A 14,399-nucleotide genomic window follows, 5' to 3' on the forward strand; every position below is an offset into this window, starting at 1 on the left:
CCCGTGACCTTCTGATCTGTCAAACTTGTTATGTGTAGGACGTATTGTTTCTCAAATTCAGACTAGCGTGGACCAAAAAGAGAAGCAAAAATAGAAGCAATGACATATAGACGGATTTCCTCACATTTCATAAGTCTCTGTGTAGCATGATGAACTGTCCCTCAAATTCAGACTAGCGAAGACAAAAAGAAACTATAGAGATCCAATGACATAGATAAAATAATTCATTACAAGTCTCTCTTCCGAAGTTCCCAAGTTTCATTTCACTAAAACGTTCCAGTTATGATGGGACGCTTCCAGTATTGTTAACTCCACTCGTGCACTGCAGTCACGGTGGTGAAGACAAATTGCCCCGAGCGTAGCCATCTCATCTGGAAATACATAGATATAAGGACATGGCAATGCTTCTTAAATAGTGTGACAACGAAGAAAGTTACCGATGGATTGCCTGCCGTGTTCTACTTCAAATGGCGGAGCTTAACTTGATAGCTTCTCACGAAAATTAAATGCACTCTCATGGATTGATTGTCTTAAGTTAAATCAAATGGAATTATCTTAGGAACTTAGGAACATTTCTGGTGTGTAATTTCAATATGCGAGATTTGGCTTGGTGATTCTAGATGTCATGGATGCTGCTATCTATCTTTTTCTATATCAAGTGAACCATGTCCCAAACCCAGCCAGTCACTAAGCAGTAAGGATTCAAAAGCATTACAGTTTCATTTAGTATCATCACCTCATTGTTAGTTTTGTTTAATGGACATTTCAGTATCGGCTACAAATATAGTTTTCATTATTTTTTTTTTTTTTTCATTCTTCTATTTATTCACTGATCTATTTCTAAGGGAAGTACGTCGCTCCTCTTTATAGGGCAAGCAAAGACAGCTCAATACAATATTCCTCAACCCCTTCAGTACCGAGACGCATTTTTAGCGTGAGTTTTGTGTACGATTAGACAATTTTATTGACATTAGGAAGGGTCTATGGAGGTCAGAAGATTAATAGCCAGAGTCCTCAATATTCTAACCCCGACATAAGTTTCTGAAGCTGTGTAAAATCACTAAATAGTAAGCAGAATGGTAATCAAGGGGCTAAAATCGTACAATAGCTCTTTCCCAATAAGATCACACGATTAAACAACAATGAACATTCAGAACTTAACATAGAGACACCACTCAACACGACAACAGAAGCGTACGTCTTTCACATCAACCCAACCCGTTACTGACTAACACAAAACAACTAACAACAACGCGTGCACTCCGCCACAATTACCAAGGTCATGAGTAAGCGCCTGCAATACTTCAAAACTTCAAGAATTCCCGTAGGAGTGACAACACCTCCACAGTCCCGGCGGAATGTGACCTTAGCATGCAGTGAGGGAGCGGCGACCAGCGTGTTTAGGGCGTCGGCCAAGTCTGCCTGTCAGTCTGCAGATAAATTTAGTCAAGAAGTGCAGCCTTGTCCACGGTCGCCTGATTCGTGCATGGCTAGGCTCTGGGATTGGTGTAGGATCGTTATTTGCCTTCATCAAAACAGGGGAGGAGGAGGAGGAGGAGGAGGAGGAGGAGGAGGAGGAGGAGGAGGAGGAAAGAGAAAGAAGAAGACGAAAGAGGTATATGATGGATTGCAGGAGAACGACAAAAATAAAGGGGAGGAAGAAAGCAGGAGAGAAGGAAAAAAAAAAAAAACGGGAGAAGGAAAATGGAAGAGGAAGGCAACTAACAGTGAAGGAACAAGAAGTAGTACAAAAGAGAGGAAGATGAGAGAAGAAAGGAGGCAGTGATGAAGGAGAATAAAGAAAATAGAAAAATTCAGTCACTTTCTCTCTCTCTCTCTCTCTCTCTCTCTCTAGGAGTGCAGATCACAAAATAAGTCACGCAGGTTGGGATTGCTCTTATCATGTCAACTGAACACTTACTTAGGCTTAGTTGGGCTCTCTCTCTCTCTCTCTCTCTCTCTCTCTCTCTCTCTCTCTCTCTCTCTCTCTCTCTAGCGCTTACTCGCGGGATAAAGGCAGACGTGGTATCTTGATGTAGACTTCCTTCTTAACAGTTAATCTATCACGTTTTACACTGGCTGGGGCATCATGACGATCTAAAGTCAACTCAAACTTATAAAGACATCCAGTGAAGTGGTAACATTCAAACAAATCTATTTCTTGCACCAATTTTTTTTTCTATCTATAAATCATTTTTTCTCCCTTACTGGCACTGTCGAGTATTGTCTGCACGATGCCAAATGACCCCACTGACCCTCACTTTGAATTATGGAGCGGCTGTAATAACAACCTGAGTAAGCCATTTGTCACCACCGCCACCACGACTGTCACGTCCTGCCACAGTGAACTTTAAACATGTAGGGGACTATTTGATTATTATCCCCTCTTGCCACTTTTTCTATTATCTAATATTCGCTCTGAGTCTGTTCGACAAGTTTTTCTTCGTTATTTCACTTGCATTGCAGCCGGACAGACAATCAGACGTCTACTTCTTCTCAATTTCATAAACACAGTTGCGTCTAACATTATTATGTGACCCATATTGCAACCAACCAACCATGCAGCCAGCCAGCCAGCCAGTTAGACGTCGATTTCTTCTCCAATTCCAAAGACACAGTTGCGTCTAACACCATTATTTGACCCATATTGCAACCAACCAACCAGCCAGTCAGTCAGCCAACGAGACAACGACACACCAACGAGCCGTCCATTTCTCCCCTTCATTCTAAATAACAGACACAATTGCGTCAAACATTCCAATAAAGCCCACTCACTCCTCTCACTCACACTTACCACTCACATCCATCCCTGAGCGAACAGATTAATCCAACTATGCGCTTCAATAACCACCCACACGAGTAAGCCGACCCACGCCTAATATTCGTCTATTATTAGTATTACGTCACGCGACTCAGCCCGTCCCAGCCAGTCACTCGAAACCAGGCAGCTGCTGATCCCTGACTGGTGACCTTGAACTGTGCGTCCCTCCCTCCTTGGTCCCTTGTCTCTCTCTCTCTCTCTCTCTCTCTCTCTCTCTCTCTCTCTCTCTCTCTCTCTCTCTCTCTGGCCGCCAACACTCCCGCCCTTCAGAGTTCGCCCGTCCTGCCACACACTGCCGTCCTGTTTGGCACTTTGCTACCCATGAAAATTTAACTAACACAGCCAGTCGAAGATGGTGGAATGCTGCTCCTGGAGTTTCGACAAGCATAACTTCTCTCTTTCTTTCCATGCTCTTCTCGATTTCCTCATGCTCTCACTCGCTCACTTGTTCCATTTGCTTGCTTGCTTGATTGCTCTCTCGCTCCGTCGGTCGCACTCCTCGTTGGGACACGTGTGGAAGCCTTAATGGAACAGCATACGAACTAGCGTGATTGCCAGCAAATGTGGATCATGTTTCGTGTCTTCTTAGTTTGTGAGTTGTGGAGTAAGTTGTTGTTGTTGGTGGTGGTGGTAGTGGTGGTGGTTGTGGTGTAAGGTTTTGATTGATTGATAGAGAAACTAACACTAAAATGAAGGCACCGCAATATCAGTCATATGGCGCTAGTAGTAGTAGTAGTAGTAGTAGTAGTAGTAGTAGTAGTAGTTGTAGTAGTAGTTTTGTTGTTGGTGGTGTGGTGTGGTGTGGTGTGGTGTGGCGTGGCGTGGCGTGGCGTGGCGTGGCGTGTGTTGTTCTTGTCTAGAAGTAGTAGTGGTGGTTGAGGTGGTGGCAACGGTATTTATTAATAACTACTTAATTATTTATTAAACCACCACCACCACATCAACACACTACTGCCAGGTGGTAGTCGAAATTTATCGCGTTTATCACTTCTGACAAGCAAAGCCCGACATTGTTGATACAGCGATAACACTCCCAACTCATTCTCACTGCGGCGAACTGACGGAGATAAGATTACTGCCGCTATAATGACAGCTCCCACCGATAAAGAAAAAAAAAATTATCACCTACGACTCTCATTACACACATTCACACGCACGCACAAAGCTAGGTAGTAAATCACTGCTTGAAAGGAACCGCATCACAAGAACATCAAGTAAATAAGGGAAGCTGCAGGAAGCCAACAGACCAACGCGTGGCAGTAACTATTTGAACTCTACCTATCTACGTACTTCCACCTGCCATCCACATCCATAACGTTCTCTAACCTTCTTCAGTAAGCATTGTCTAACTTCTACATTTGGAGCCAGGACTGAAAATACCCTGACGCGTTTCTACATTCATTCTACTTACTATTTGGTGATTTTATACAGCTTCAGAAACTTATACGGGGAATTAAAATAGTGAAGACTGTGGCCATTAATCTTGTGACCTCCATAGACCCTTCCTAATATCAATAAAATGGTCTAATCGTACACATATCTCAAGGTAAAAATGTGTCTCAGTATTAAAGAGGTTAAGGAAGTCACAAAGAAATGTCACCTTTGCCCAAACGAAATGAGACAAACAATTAAATGCGACTTGAACAAGAAAAGAATGTTCGTTAATACGGAAAGAAAGAACAGGGACGTGATAGGAATGTAAGATCAACTACTAATAGGAAAAAAAAAAGTGTAGATGATTGAAGCGACATACAGAATAATAAGTTGCAAAGAGGAAGCAAAGAAGTGATGATAATGGAAAATGAAGCCACAACAGGAAAAGGTTTCAATACGGTGGATGAAGTGTCGTGTGGAATAACTGATTAACATGAAGGCGGATGTTACTATACCTGGCCATGGTGAGGTGCAGAAGACTGGTGGTGGTTGTGGTGACGTCGAAAAGTAGAATGTGGGAAAAAAGAGAAGGAAAGGGAAGAAATACAAGAAAGAAGTAAAATAAACACAATGAGCTATACTTTTGAAATACACAAACTCGAAATGGATCAAAATATCATTAAAATACTCATAAAAACGTGTTAAATTTGAGAAAAGGGAAACACAAGACTAATTATTCCAGAGTTAAGTTAATCACGACCAATTACGAGAGACAAACAGAGGGAAAACGTGATTTAGGATTATGAAACGATGGAATGAAAAAAAATCCGAAATAAACTAGAAAAAATTTAAACTTTTGAAAATGTTGTCTCAAGGAAAAGAAAAAAAACAATGAAAATCTCAACAAGAAAATAGAAAAAAAATTGTCAAGGTAAAAACAAAAATATGTATAAGCTTTAGAACAGAGCACACACGCACACACACACGCACACACACACACGCACGTAGAAGTTCTCAACCATGAAATCATATTACAAGGAAAGGTTCGAAGGTCGCTGTATGCTAACGCTTCATTAACATTCGCATAGGGATCCACCGTGTAAGGGCTCTCTCTCTCTCTCTCTCTCTCTCTCTCTCTCTCTCTCTCTCACAAAAACCACACACATTATAATCGGAACTTCTATCACGGGTTTCACATATTTATACAATACATCTCTCTCTCTCTCTCTCTCTCTCTCTCTCTCTCTCTCTGCTTCTAGTGACTAACAAGTGTGGCTGTTCAGAGCCCACCTCACCGTAACCAAAGCCACTATCCATCCATCCATCCATCTAGCGACACTGACAACCCCATCCTTTCCTCCCCCTCTCACTGCCTCCCACCTCCCACTTCCCCGCACCACCCTATTGCTTCACGCAGCTCCTTCCCACAATACCTCCCGCCACACAATCTTTCCTCCATTCCTCCTCACACCTTTGACTCCCCGCAACCACCTTATTCTTTTCCTTTACCTCACAATGCTTCGTTTCTCCGTTGACTTCTCTCTCTCTCTCTCTCTCTCTCTCTCTCTCTCTCTCTCTCTCTCTCTCTCTCACCTGTTCAGTCTCCGTCATAACAAGAAACACCTGCGTGACAAAAACATCTGAATATCTTAAGCATTACGAAACAGACTGCCCTATCCTATTTTTCTTAAACCCTTTTTTTCTCTGTTCCCCGTCTGCTATAACGTCATTCCAGCGAAACTTGCCTTTTTTTTTTTCTCCTTCACCATATAGACTCGTATTTTAAAGCTTTGAAACCCTCGTCTCATTATTTTCCTCTTCCCCAAGGCCACAGAAATGACGAGCCACGGTCTCAAGTGCGTTTTTTTCTGGTAATAATGTAGAAATCTTTATCTGTCACTCGAACCATATTAAAAAAAAACTGTCCTAAAAACTCGTCCCTCAGCTATAGTAATAAGAGTATTTTGTTGTGGAGATGCGGCGAGCAGTGTTTCAAATTATGGCCCATACAACCACTCATAATTATTCCGCTTTTAAAATCTCAATACATACATACCATACATACATACACATATACAAACCTCCACACGAAGAAATATTACAGAATCAATGTATGCATGAGGAAAATCATTTAAACAGTTCCCTTTTTGTTCCCTCCCTAAATTAGACACACATACATACATAGCACTATACAAAGAAATGATGCAGAACCAATATATTTCTTTATGTATGTATGTATGTAGCATTTATGAGAATAATAATTTAACCAGCTTCTTTTTTGTTTCCTCCTTTGCTAGTTATCTGTATTCATGACTCTAGCAGGAGTGGCTGATGATGTGACGACGTGTTGTTTGACAGAATATAAACAACACAAGCAGAGAGAGAGAGAGAGAGAGAGAGAGAGAAGAGAGAAGCATCCGTGACATGATATACTCACACTAATATTTCCACCCCTCCAGTCTTGTCCCCGCTTCATGTTACAGGAATACGAGACAGACTATACCAATTTATTTTTCCCTACCCCTTTTTTCCCTGGTAATTCAAAACAAGGCAATGTGCCTCTGTAATTTTTCTCATCCTTTCTTTCCTCCTCTGCTGCACGTTTCCCTTAGAAGTCAGTGAGCAACATTGACACTAAGGTTGAAGGAATTTTCATAGGAAGCAACGGAGAGGCAAAGGCAGGACGGGAAAGAGGTGAGGGAGGGATAGAAGGAGAGGAGGAAGGAATAAGGGGAGGGGAAGATAAGAGATAAAAGAGGGAAGGGCAAGGAGAGGGAAAGGAAGTGGGGAGGGAAAAAGGAAGATGGAGAGAAGAGGGACATAAGTGAATGGTGATGAAAACAATGGAGGAAAGAAAAGAAAGAAATGAAGGAAACTCATCGAAGGAACAGAAAATGAGGAAAAAGACAAAAAAGGGAGAAAAAAGATAAAAGGCAGAAAAATGATAAAATAGAAAGGGAAGAAGAAAGCAAGGATGAGAAAAATAAACAAATAAATAAAGCATGAGGGAAGTAGAAGGTGAAAGAAAGGGAAAAACGGATGGAAGAGGGAGAGAAGAACGGGAAGAGAATGGAAGAATGTCGCGATTTATTCTCCCTCTCCCCTCTTTCCTATTTTCCTTCCCTTCTTTCCCTGCGCACATCCCTTACAATTATCACATTCCTGGAAGTCCTCATGTCTCATTGAATGCTCCTACTGAATGCAGAAAACCCATCTCTCTCTCTCTCTCTCTCTCTCTCTCTCTCTCTCTCTCTCTCCATCAGAAAGAGATCTTACAAAATTTCCCACTGAATTGAGTTGCTATTCGAGAGGAAACGACAAAAGCAATAATCTAATCTAATCTCTCTCTCTCTCTCTCTCTCTCTCTCTCTCTCACACGTACACGCACACACACACACACACACACACAGGTACGTATTAATTACTTATGTGAGGGATCCGTAACCTGTAACAAATAAAGCATCGTCGTCATCGTCATCATCCTCCTCTTCCTCTTCCTCTTCCTCCTCCTCCTCCTCCACTCTCTCGTCGTACACAGCACAAGTTAACCTGCCGCCCGCCAACTCAGAAACAAGATGACTTCACAAATTATTTATTCACCGCTGAGTCAGAAGGGCGGGGCTCAGGCACGTCGTGGGGATCAGAGGCACAAATGAGGCCAAACACAACGAAACCATACGAGAAAAAAGAAAAAAGAATAAATAGCAACGAGATGTAAAAGAGGAAACCGTAAAGACAACTAATCAATATGTGTGTGTGTGTGTGTGTGTGTGTGTGTGTGTGTGTGTGTGTGTGTGTGTGTGTGTGTGTGTAACCCGCATTCTTAAACGCTTTGTTTTCACACCATGATTACCTACTTTCCAAACCTCACAGACGTGACTAGCAAGGTTCCCGAGTGCGTTTCTCCTTTTAACACTGTAATAATCTTAATATGTCACTATAAAAAAAAAAAAAAAAAAAAAAGAAAAAATTAATTACCGATAGAGAACACGTCACTTAAATTAGAACCTTCAAATGTAGTGGTGTGTGTGTGTGTGTGTGTGTGTGTGTGTGTGTGTGTGTGTGTGTGTGTGTGTGTGTGTGTGTGAATAATGCGGGTGTGAGTCTAGTTAGAGCAGGTGTGGCAGTGACAGGATGATGGTGCGAGGGGGAAAAGTTTTACAGAGAGAGAGAGAGAGAGAGAGAGAGAGAGAGAGAGAGAGAGAGAGAGAGAGAGAGAGAGAGAGAGAGAGAGAGAGAGTAAACTGGTACATTGATGGTCGTATTATGAAGGAGGTGAAGTGTTGGTACTGGTAGAGCGTGTTTGGTGTTGCTGATGGTGGTGGTGGTGGTTGGGGTGGGGGTGGTGGTGGTGGGGGTGGTGGGTTATGATGGCCCTAATGGTGGTGCTGTATTTAAAGTAATGGTGCTGGTGGTGGTGTGCTTGCTGGTTATGGTGATGTAGCTGTTGTATATGGTGGTGGTGGTGATGGTGATGATGGTGGTGGTGGTGGTGGTGGTGATGGTGGTGGTAGTGAATTAATGAAAGGCGCGGTTCTTGTAAGGTTTGCCGTGTTTGAGCGAGACTTTTTTTTTCTTTATTCCTATCGGCGTAAAAAGCAAAATTCACTAATGTAAATTATAACAGATGATCCTTTTTTACATGTATATATATTTTTTTTATCCATAACTTTAACGGTAACTTAGGCAAGGGACAGACAGACAGACAGACAGACAGATAGACAAAGATTGACAAATATTGATAGAGACAGACGACAGAAAGACAGACAGACAGACAGACATCACAAGAAGACCTATTTGTTCCCCTATGTGCCTATGACGGGAAAGTTTATGAAAAGGTTGCGTCGTGTAGAGTAAGTAGAGATGTAGATGACAAAGAAGGCGTCTCTCTCTCTCTCTCTCTCTCTCTCTCTCTCTCTCTCCAAAAGGTGAAATCAACAGAAAAAAAAAAAAAAACTCATGGCCAAGATTCTTCAGCCATGAGAAGGTTGACATTTCCTCTCCCCTCTCCCCCTCTCCCCCAACACAAACCCCATGATTCCACCCCCCAAACCCCCACTAAAGCTTGTCCCCCTGAGATAAATCCACCCTGCCTTCTCTCTCTCTCTCTCTCTCTCTCTGCAACGGCTGGGAAACACATGGCAGACGCGAACCAAAAAAAAAAAAAAAAAAAAAATGGAGGGAGGGAAGGTTTAGCGTTCAGACACCACCACCACCACCACCACCACCACCACCATTCCTTCCTCCACCTCACCGCCACATCACCACCTTCTCCACCCGAGCCACTCTCCTCCACACACACACAGACAGTTTCAAACAAAAACACCACGCTTTCTTCCATCTCAGGGCCGGCGGAGTAGTAACGTGGATGAAGAAAAATGTTGACTTGGAAACCTGATTACCCTCACCAGTTCACCAAGTACAGTCCCTTGCTCTCACTCGCTCCCTCTCCCTCCCTCTCCCCATCCTCCTCTTTTCTCCCTTCATGCTTTGCCTTCACTATCTTCCCTCCCTAATAATCTCTCTCTCTCTCTCTCTCTCTCTCTCTCTCTCTCTCTCTCTCTCACTATCTTCATCTTACATGCCTCTTTTACTTTTAGTCAACCTCCTATTCTCTCTCTCTCTCTCTCTCTCTCTCTCTCTCTCTCTCTCTCTCTCCCAGCGTTCCCCACCTCCCACACCCCACACTTGCTTCCCCGCCGGCGCCTCTGTTGTCTCGTTCGCCTCGAGGTGGTCGTGATGTACAAAGTTTCAAGGTCATACTGACGAAACCAAATGGAAACAATGAACGAACCCAGTGACTCTGAAATGCAGTGTCATGTTCCTTGTATATTGGAATACAAAAAGTTGACATTTAATACAGAGAGAGAGAGAGAGAGAGAGAGAGAGAGAGAGAGAGAGAGAGAGAGAGAGAGAGAGAGAGAGAGAAAGCGCATCAGGAGTCAGCGAGTACGTAACAAGTTTACGAGCCAATAAACGGCGAAAAAATGAACTCAGGTTTGGATTAATAGCACCAACTCAGTCCCATCCACCACCCTTTTCTTCCCTCCCTTCATATCTTCCCTTATCTCTCCTTTTCTCCCTTCACCTCCCTTCTTTCTCCTCTTCCCGTTTTCAAACAATGCCTCTTCTTTCCTCTCAACGCCCCTACCCCCTCATCTCTCTCTCCTACTCTATCCTCGCCCTTCCTTCCTCCCCCCCCCTCTTCTTCAGTCTCCCCTCCGCTCCTAAACTCCCGCGAGTTACAAAACGTCATATCACTGTGTTCCATCAAGTTCCGGAATCCTTCGTTGTCTGAACTCTCTGAACGCTGTTATTTCATGCCGATGGTTTCGCTCACTCGCGTCGGCCCAAGGTCACATGGGGCGGCAGGCGGCGACGACTCCACCACCACCACGCTACTCCACCCTCTCCACCACTACTTCCACCAGTAAAAGTCATCGGCACTCCACCCTCATCAATACCAATAATTACACGTGCCTCCACCCTCACCCAGCGCCTCGTCCCTCGTTTTCTCACCCCTCTCATTACCTCACTTCGTTTCCAGCATTCCCAAACCCCGCAGCTCCAATACTACCATCGCCAACATCGCTCTCAATCACAGCCTCCTCCTGTTACACACCCACACGCCTGTCGCACCTCCACTCCGTGTCATGTTACGAGCTGACCACAGGCCGGCGCTGAGCTAGAGGTGTTGAGTTACGGCATCATGATCGCCACGACACGCGTACAAGAGCCGGTATTAGGATTTCGTGAGGCAGACAGTCATGCAGCCGCCACCCGGTCGACCACCACACCGCCAGGAGCGAGGGGGAGGGGTGGGCGTGGCTGGGTGGCCGCGGCGCGATTCACAGGACACATTACCTCTATTCTCCAGATCTGCAGGCCCTGCTCCGAGCCAGCTCCTTCGAAGGCTGGGTCCATAGCGGCAGAAGGGGTGACACACACGGAATATACGAAGTGCCAAGAGGAGTGAGCGGCAGGAGAGCGGAGTCACACACACGAGCACTACACTCCGACAGGGACAGCCTTCGCCTTCTAGCGCAGACGCTAACCTACACACACATACAGACAGACATTCACACACAGGAGCTACACGCGGGGCCAGGAGTGCCAAGTACCGCTATCCACCACATTGCTACCGCCGTGAACGCCTCTGCCACGCCCTTCCCTCGCTCCACATGTCACTCATGGATGGGTAAGGACGCCCCTGACTATCCCAAAATAGTCCCTGAGCGTGACACATCGAGGTACAGGGAAATTAATGGAATATTGCACGGATTTCATGCCATAGATGCCAGTTTGTCTTCTCCGGATGTTTGAACGGACGCGTGGCGAACATTAACTGACTAGCAACTCCCCGCGGCAACTTAAGAACATCATGCACGGTTCGTCCTGCCGGTGGCTGCAAGAAATACCCAAGACGCAAACTCACACCAAGGAATGCTCTGCTTGTAGCCCACACCTTTGAAAACGAGCTAGAGACGTAGTAAACAAAATATTAAGGTAAACCAGCCTAAACAAGGAGTTCTAGTTAACCTCTACGAACTGGATGGCTTGTTAACTTGATGACGGTGCTGGTGGTGGTGGTGGTGGTGGCTCACGGGGGTCAGAAGAAAGGTTGGTGTTTGCATTGACATTTCCTGAACTCAAGCCTTAATGAAGCGACAACACATCAATGACAGCGAGGAAATTTGCACGTGTCTACCCTGTGTGTGTGTGTGTGTGTGTGTGTGTGTGTGTGTGCTTAGAGTTCACAAAGGATATCAAACTACGTAAGGGCCTTTAAATCCTTAATAGGCTGTTTAACTACATTATTCTAGACAACATTGAGAGAGAGAGAGAGAGAGAGAGAGAGAGAGAGAGAGAGAGAGAGAGAGAGAGAGAGAGAATCTTTCTTGGTGTTGCAGTAGTAGTAGTAGTAGTAGTAGTAGGTGTGTGTGTGTGTGTGTGTGTGTGTGTGTGTGTGTGTGTGTGTGTGTGTGTGTGTGTGTGTGTGTGTGTGTGTGTGTGTGTGTGTGTGTGTCGTAATAAACACAAACACATCAATAATAATAACAGCAAACAAGCAAGCAAGCAAGCAAAGGATTCACACGCACTACTTATTGATGTGTTTGTTGGCGCGAAAATACACAAAAGCGCCCCTGATAATCCTGCCTGCAAAATCAAAACATACAAATTTCCACCTTCAACATAATTCGTCTTCCTGTTTGTACTTCCATTTGGTAACTCTTAGCTTTCTATTCACTTCCCTTCAACTTCAACACGTGAGCGAAATGAGGAGACGAAAAGAAACACATGCTTAGATGAGTGATTAACAGCAAGGTCAAAAGGCGCCGCTCAGAATAAAATAACTAAATAAAGAACACCAAGTAAGGATATGAATTTAAATGCCCCGAGGTAGAAGAACACAAAAGAGGAGGAGGAGGAGGAGGAGGAGGAGGAGGAGGAAAAGAGAGAGGCAGCAAGCGGAAACAGAGTAGAAAGCAATGAAGAAAGAAAAGTGATAAAAACAGAGGAGAAGAGAGGAGAGAAGGAAGAGAAGAAAGAGAAGAGGGAGGAGGAAAAAAATGAGGCAATAAGGAAAATATGAGAAGAAAACAATAAGGAGGAGAGAGAAAGGTAGCAAGAATAGACAAGAATGACGAAGAGGAGGAAGAGGAGGAGGAGGAGGAGGAGGAGGAGGAGGAGGAGGAGGAGGAGGAGGAAAGAGACAAGACTAAACAGAAAAGAGAGCAGTGAAGAGAAGACGAGAGAGGGAGAGAGGAAACAGTAACACAGAGAAGAAGATTAATTATACACCATCATGCATTATTCATACTTCTTCATAGGGAGTGGCGAAACAACCAGGTAATAATGAAGGTGGCGTGGAGTAATGTATAAAGGTGACACTTAACCCCTTCAAGTATACTGTGGGGCACTTTTACCATGAGTTTGGATATGATAAGACGATTTGATTTACATTAGGAAGGGTCTAAGGAGGTCAAAAGATTAATAGCCAGAATCTTCACTATTTTAATCCCACACATAAGTCTCTGAAGCTGTAAAAAATCACTAAATACTGAGCACAATGAATATGGAAACGTGTCATGGCACTGAGGAGGTTAATGGATATCACTTTCTTTACCCTCACTAGTGAAGCGCCACACCCTCTCTCTCTCTCTCTCTCTCTCCACTTAACTTTCTCCATCCATCCACAAATCCACCATCATTATAACCAAGCCACCCACAGCTGCGCCATCGCTCACCCCGCAGTGCCACAAAATAAGGCCAAATCTCAGTTCATGACAGTGCCACACCTTCTTGGCACTCCTTTCCTCCTTCCTCCTCCTTCTTCTCTCCATCTCTTCTTGGAGTTAGATTTGGATGTTTTTGTTTTTTGGTTTGTTGCAGTACAGATTTAATGATTTTTTGCCTCTGTCTGTCTGTCTGTCTGTCTGTCTGTCTGTCTGTCTGTCTGTCTGTCTCTCTCTCTCTCTCTCTCTCTCTCTCTCTCTCTCTCTCTCTCTCTCTCTCTCTCTCTCTCTCTTCTTTTTTGTCTTTTCTTTGGCATCTATTTCTTCCTTTCTTCTTGTCCCCTCTCCTTATCCTCTCTTCTCTCCCTCTCCCTTCTCCCGTGTTTTCCCTTCTGTTGTTTCTCTTCCTTCTCTTCATTTTGCTGTGTCCCTTCTTTTATTTATTTATTTATTTTTTTTTTTGTCCTCTCACATATCACAAACAAACTCTCTCTCCCTCTCTCCTACTTCTCCCCATTCGTGCTCCCTTTCTTTGCTGGAAATGTTAACCTTCTTTATTAGCAACGTTTCATTTTCACTGATTCGTGCCATACTGCCATTTACTTTTTATATATTCGTATCTTTTTGTGGACCGTTCTATTTTTTTTTTTTTCCTCCTTCCTCAGTTTTGCTTTCCATATCAGTATTTCAATCTAACATCTCATACTTTAAACATTCTGTAGCCCTTTTTTCTAGCATACCTCACTTTTTTTTTTTTTTATATATTAGTATTTTGATTTAAACATTCTGACTGCGATTAATCATTCATTCGTTCGCTGTAAGGAAGAAAGTCCCACACGCTGCCAGAGGGAAGCAAGAGAGAAAGGACACACAGTAAACAACAAAATCCGTGAACTTTCCGAGAGAATTTAAAGAGAAACTAGTTATTTCAGACCAGAAAAAATAAAAACAATGAAAAAAAAAGGTAA

At 43.8% G+C, this 14,399-nt stretch overlaps 1 protein-coding gene across 8 annotated transcripts in view; it reads right to left on the reverse strand.

Annotated features, from left to right (window-relative positions):
* Window positions 1–11,270, reverse strand: part of LOC123498940 (gelsolin, cytoplasmic-like) — an 85,995-nt gene extending 74,725 nt beyond the window's left edge. For 5 of the 8 annotated variants that reach the window (XM_045246514.1, XM_045246513.1, XM_045246512.1 and 2 more), the window contains exon 1: window positions 11,060–11,269. In XM_045246514.1, the coding sequence (XP_045102449.1) occupies window positions 11,060–11,119 (60 nt within the window). In that variant the 5' untranslated portion in view covers window positions 11,120–11,269. Of the gene's footprint in view, window positions 1–11,059 lie in introns of all 8 variants that reach the window. The other 3 variants (XM_045246511.1, XM_045246510.1, XM_045246509.1) reach the window with 1 other exon arrangement.
* Between the last annotated feature and the right edge of the window lie 3,129 nt (window positions 11,271–14,399).

This window comes from Portunus trituberculatus, chromosome 48 (genome assembly GCF_017591435.1).
Source record: "Portunus trituberculatus isolate SZX2019 chromosome 48, ASM1759143v1, whole genome shotgun sequence".
Lineage (NCBI taxonomy): Eukaryota > Metazoa > Arthropoda > Malacostraca > Decapoda > Portunidae > Portunus > Portunus trituberculatus.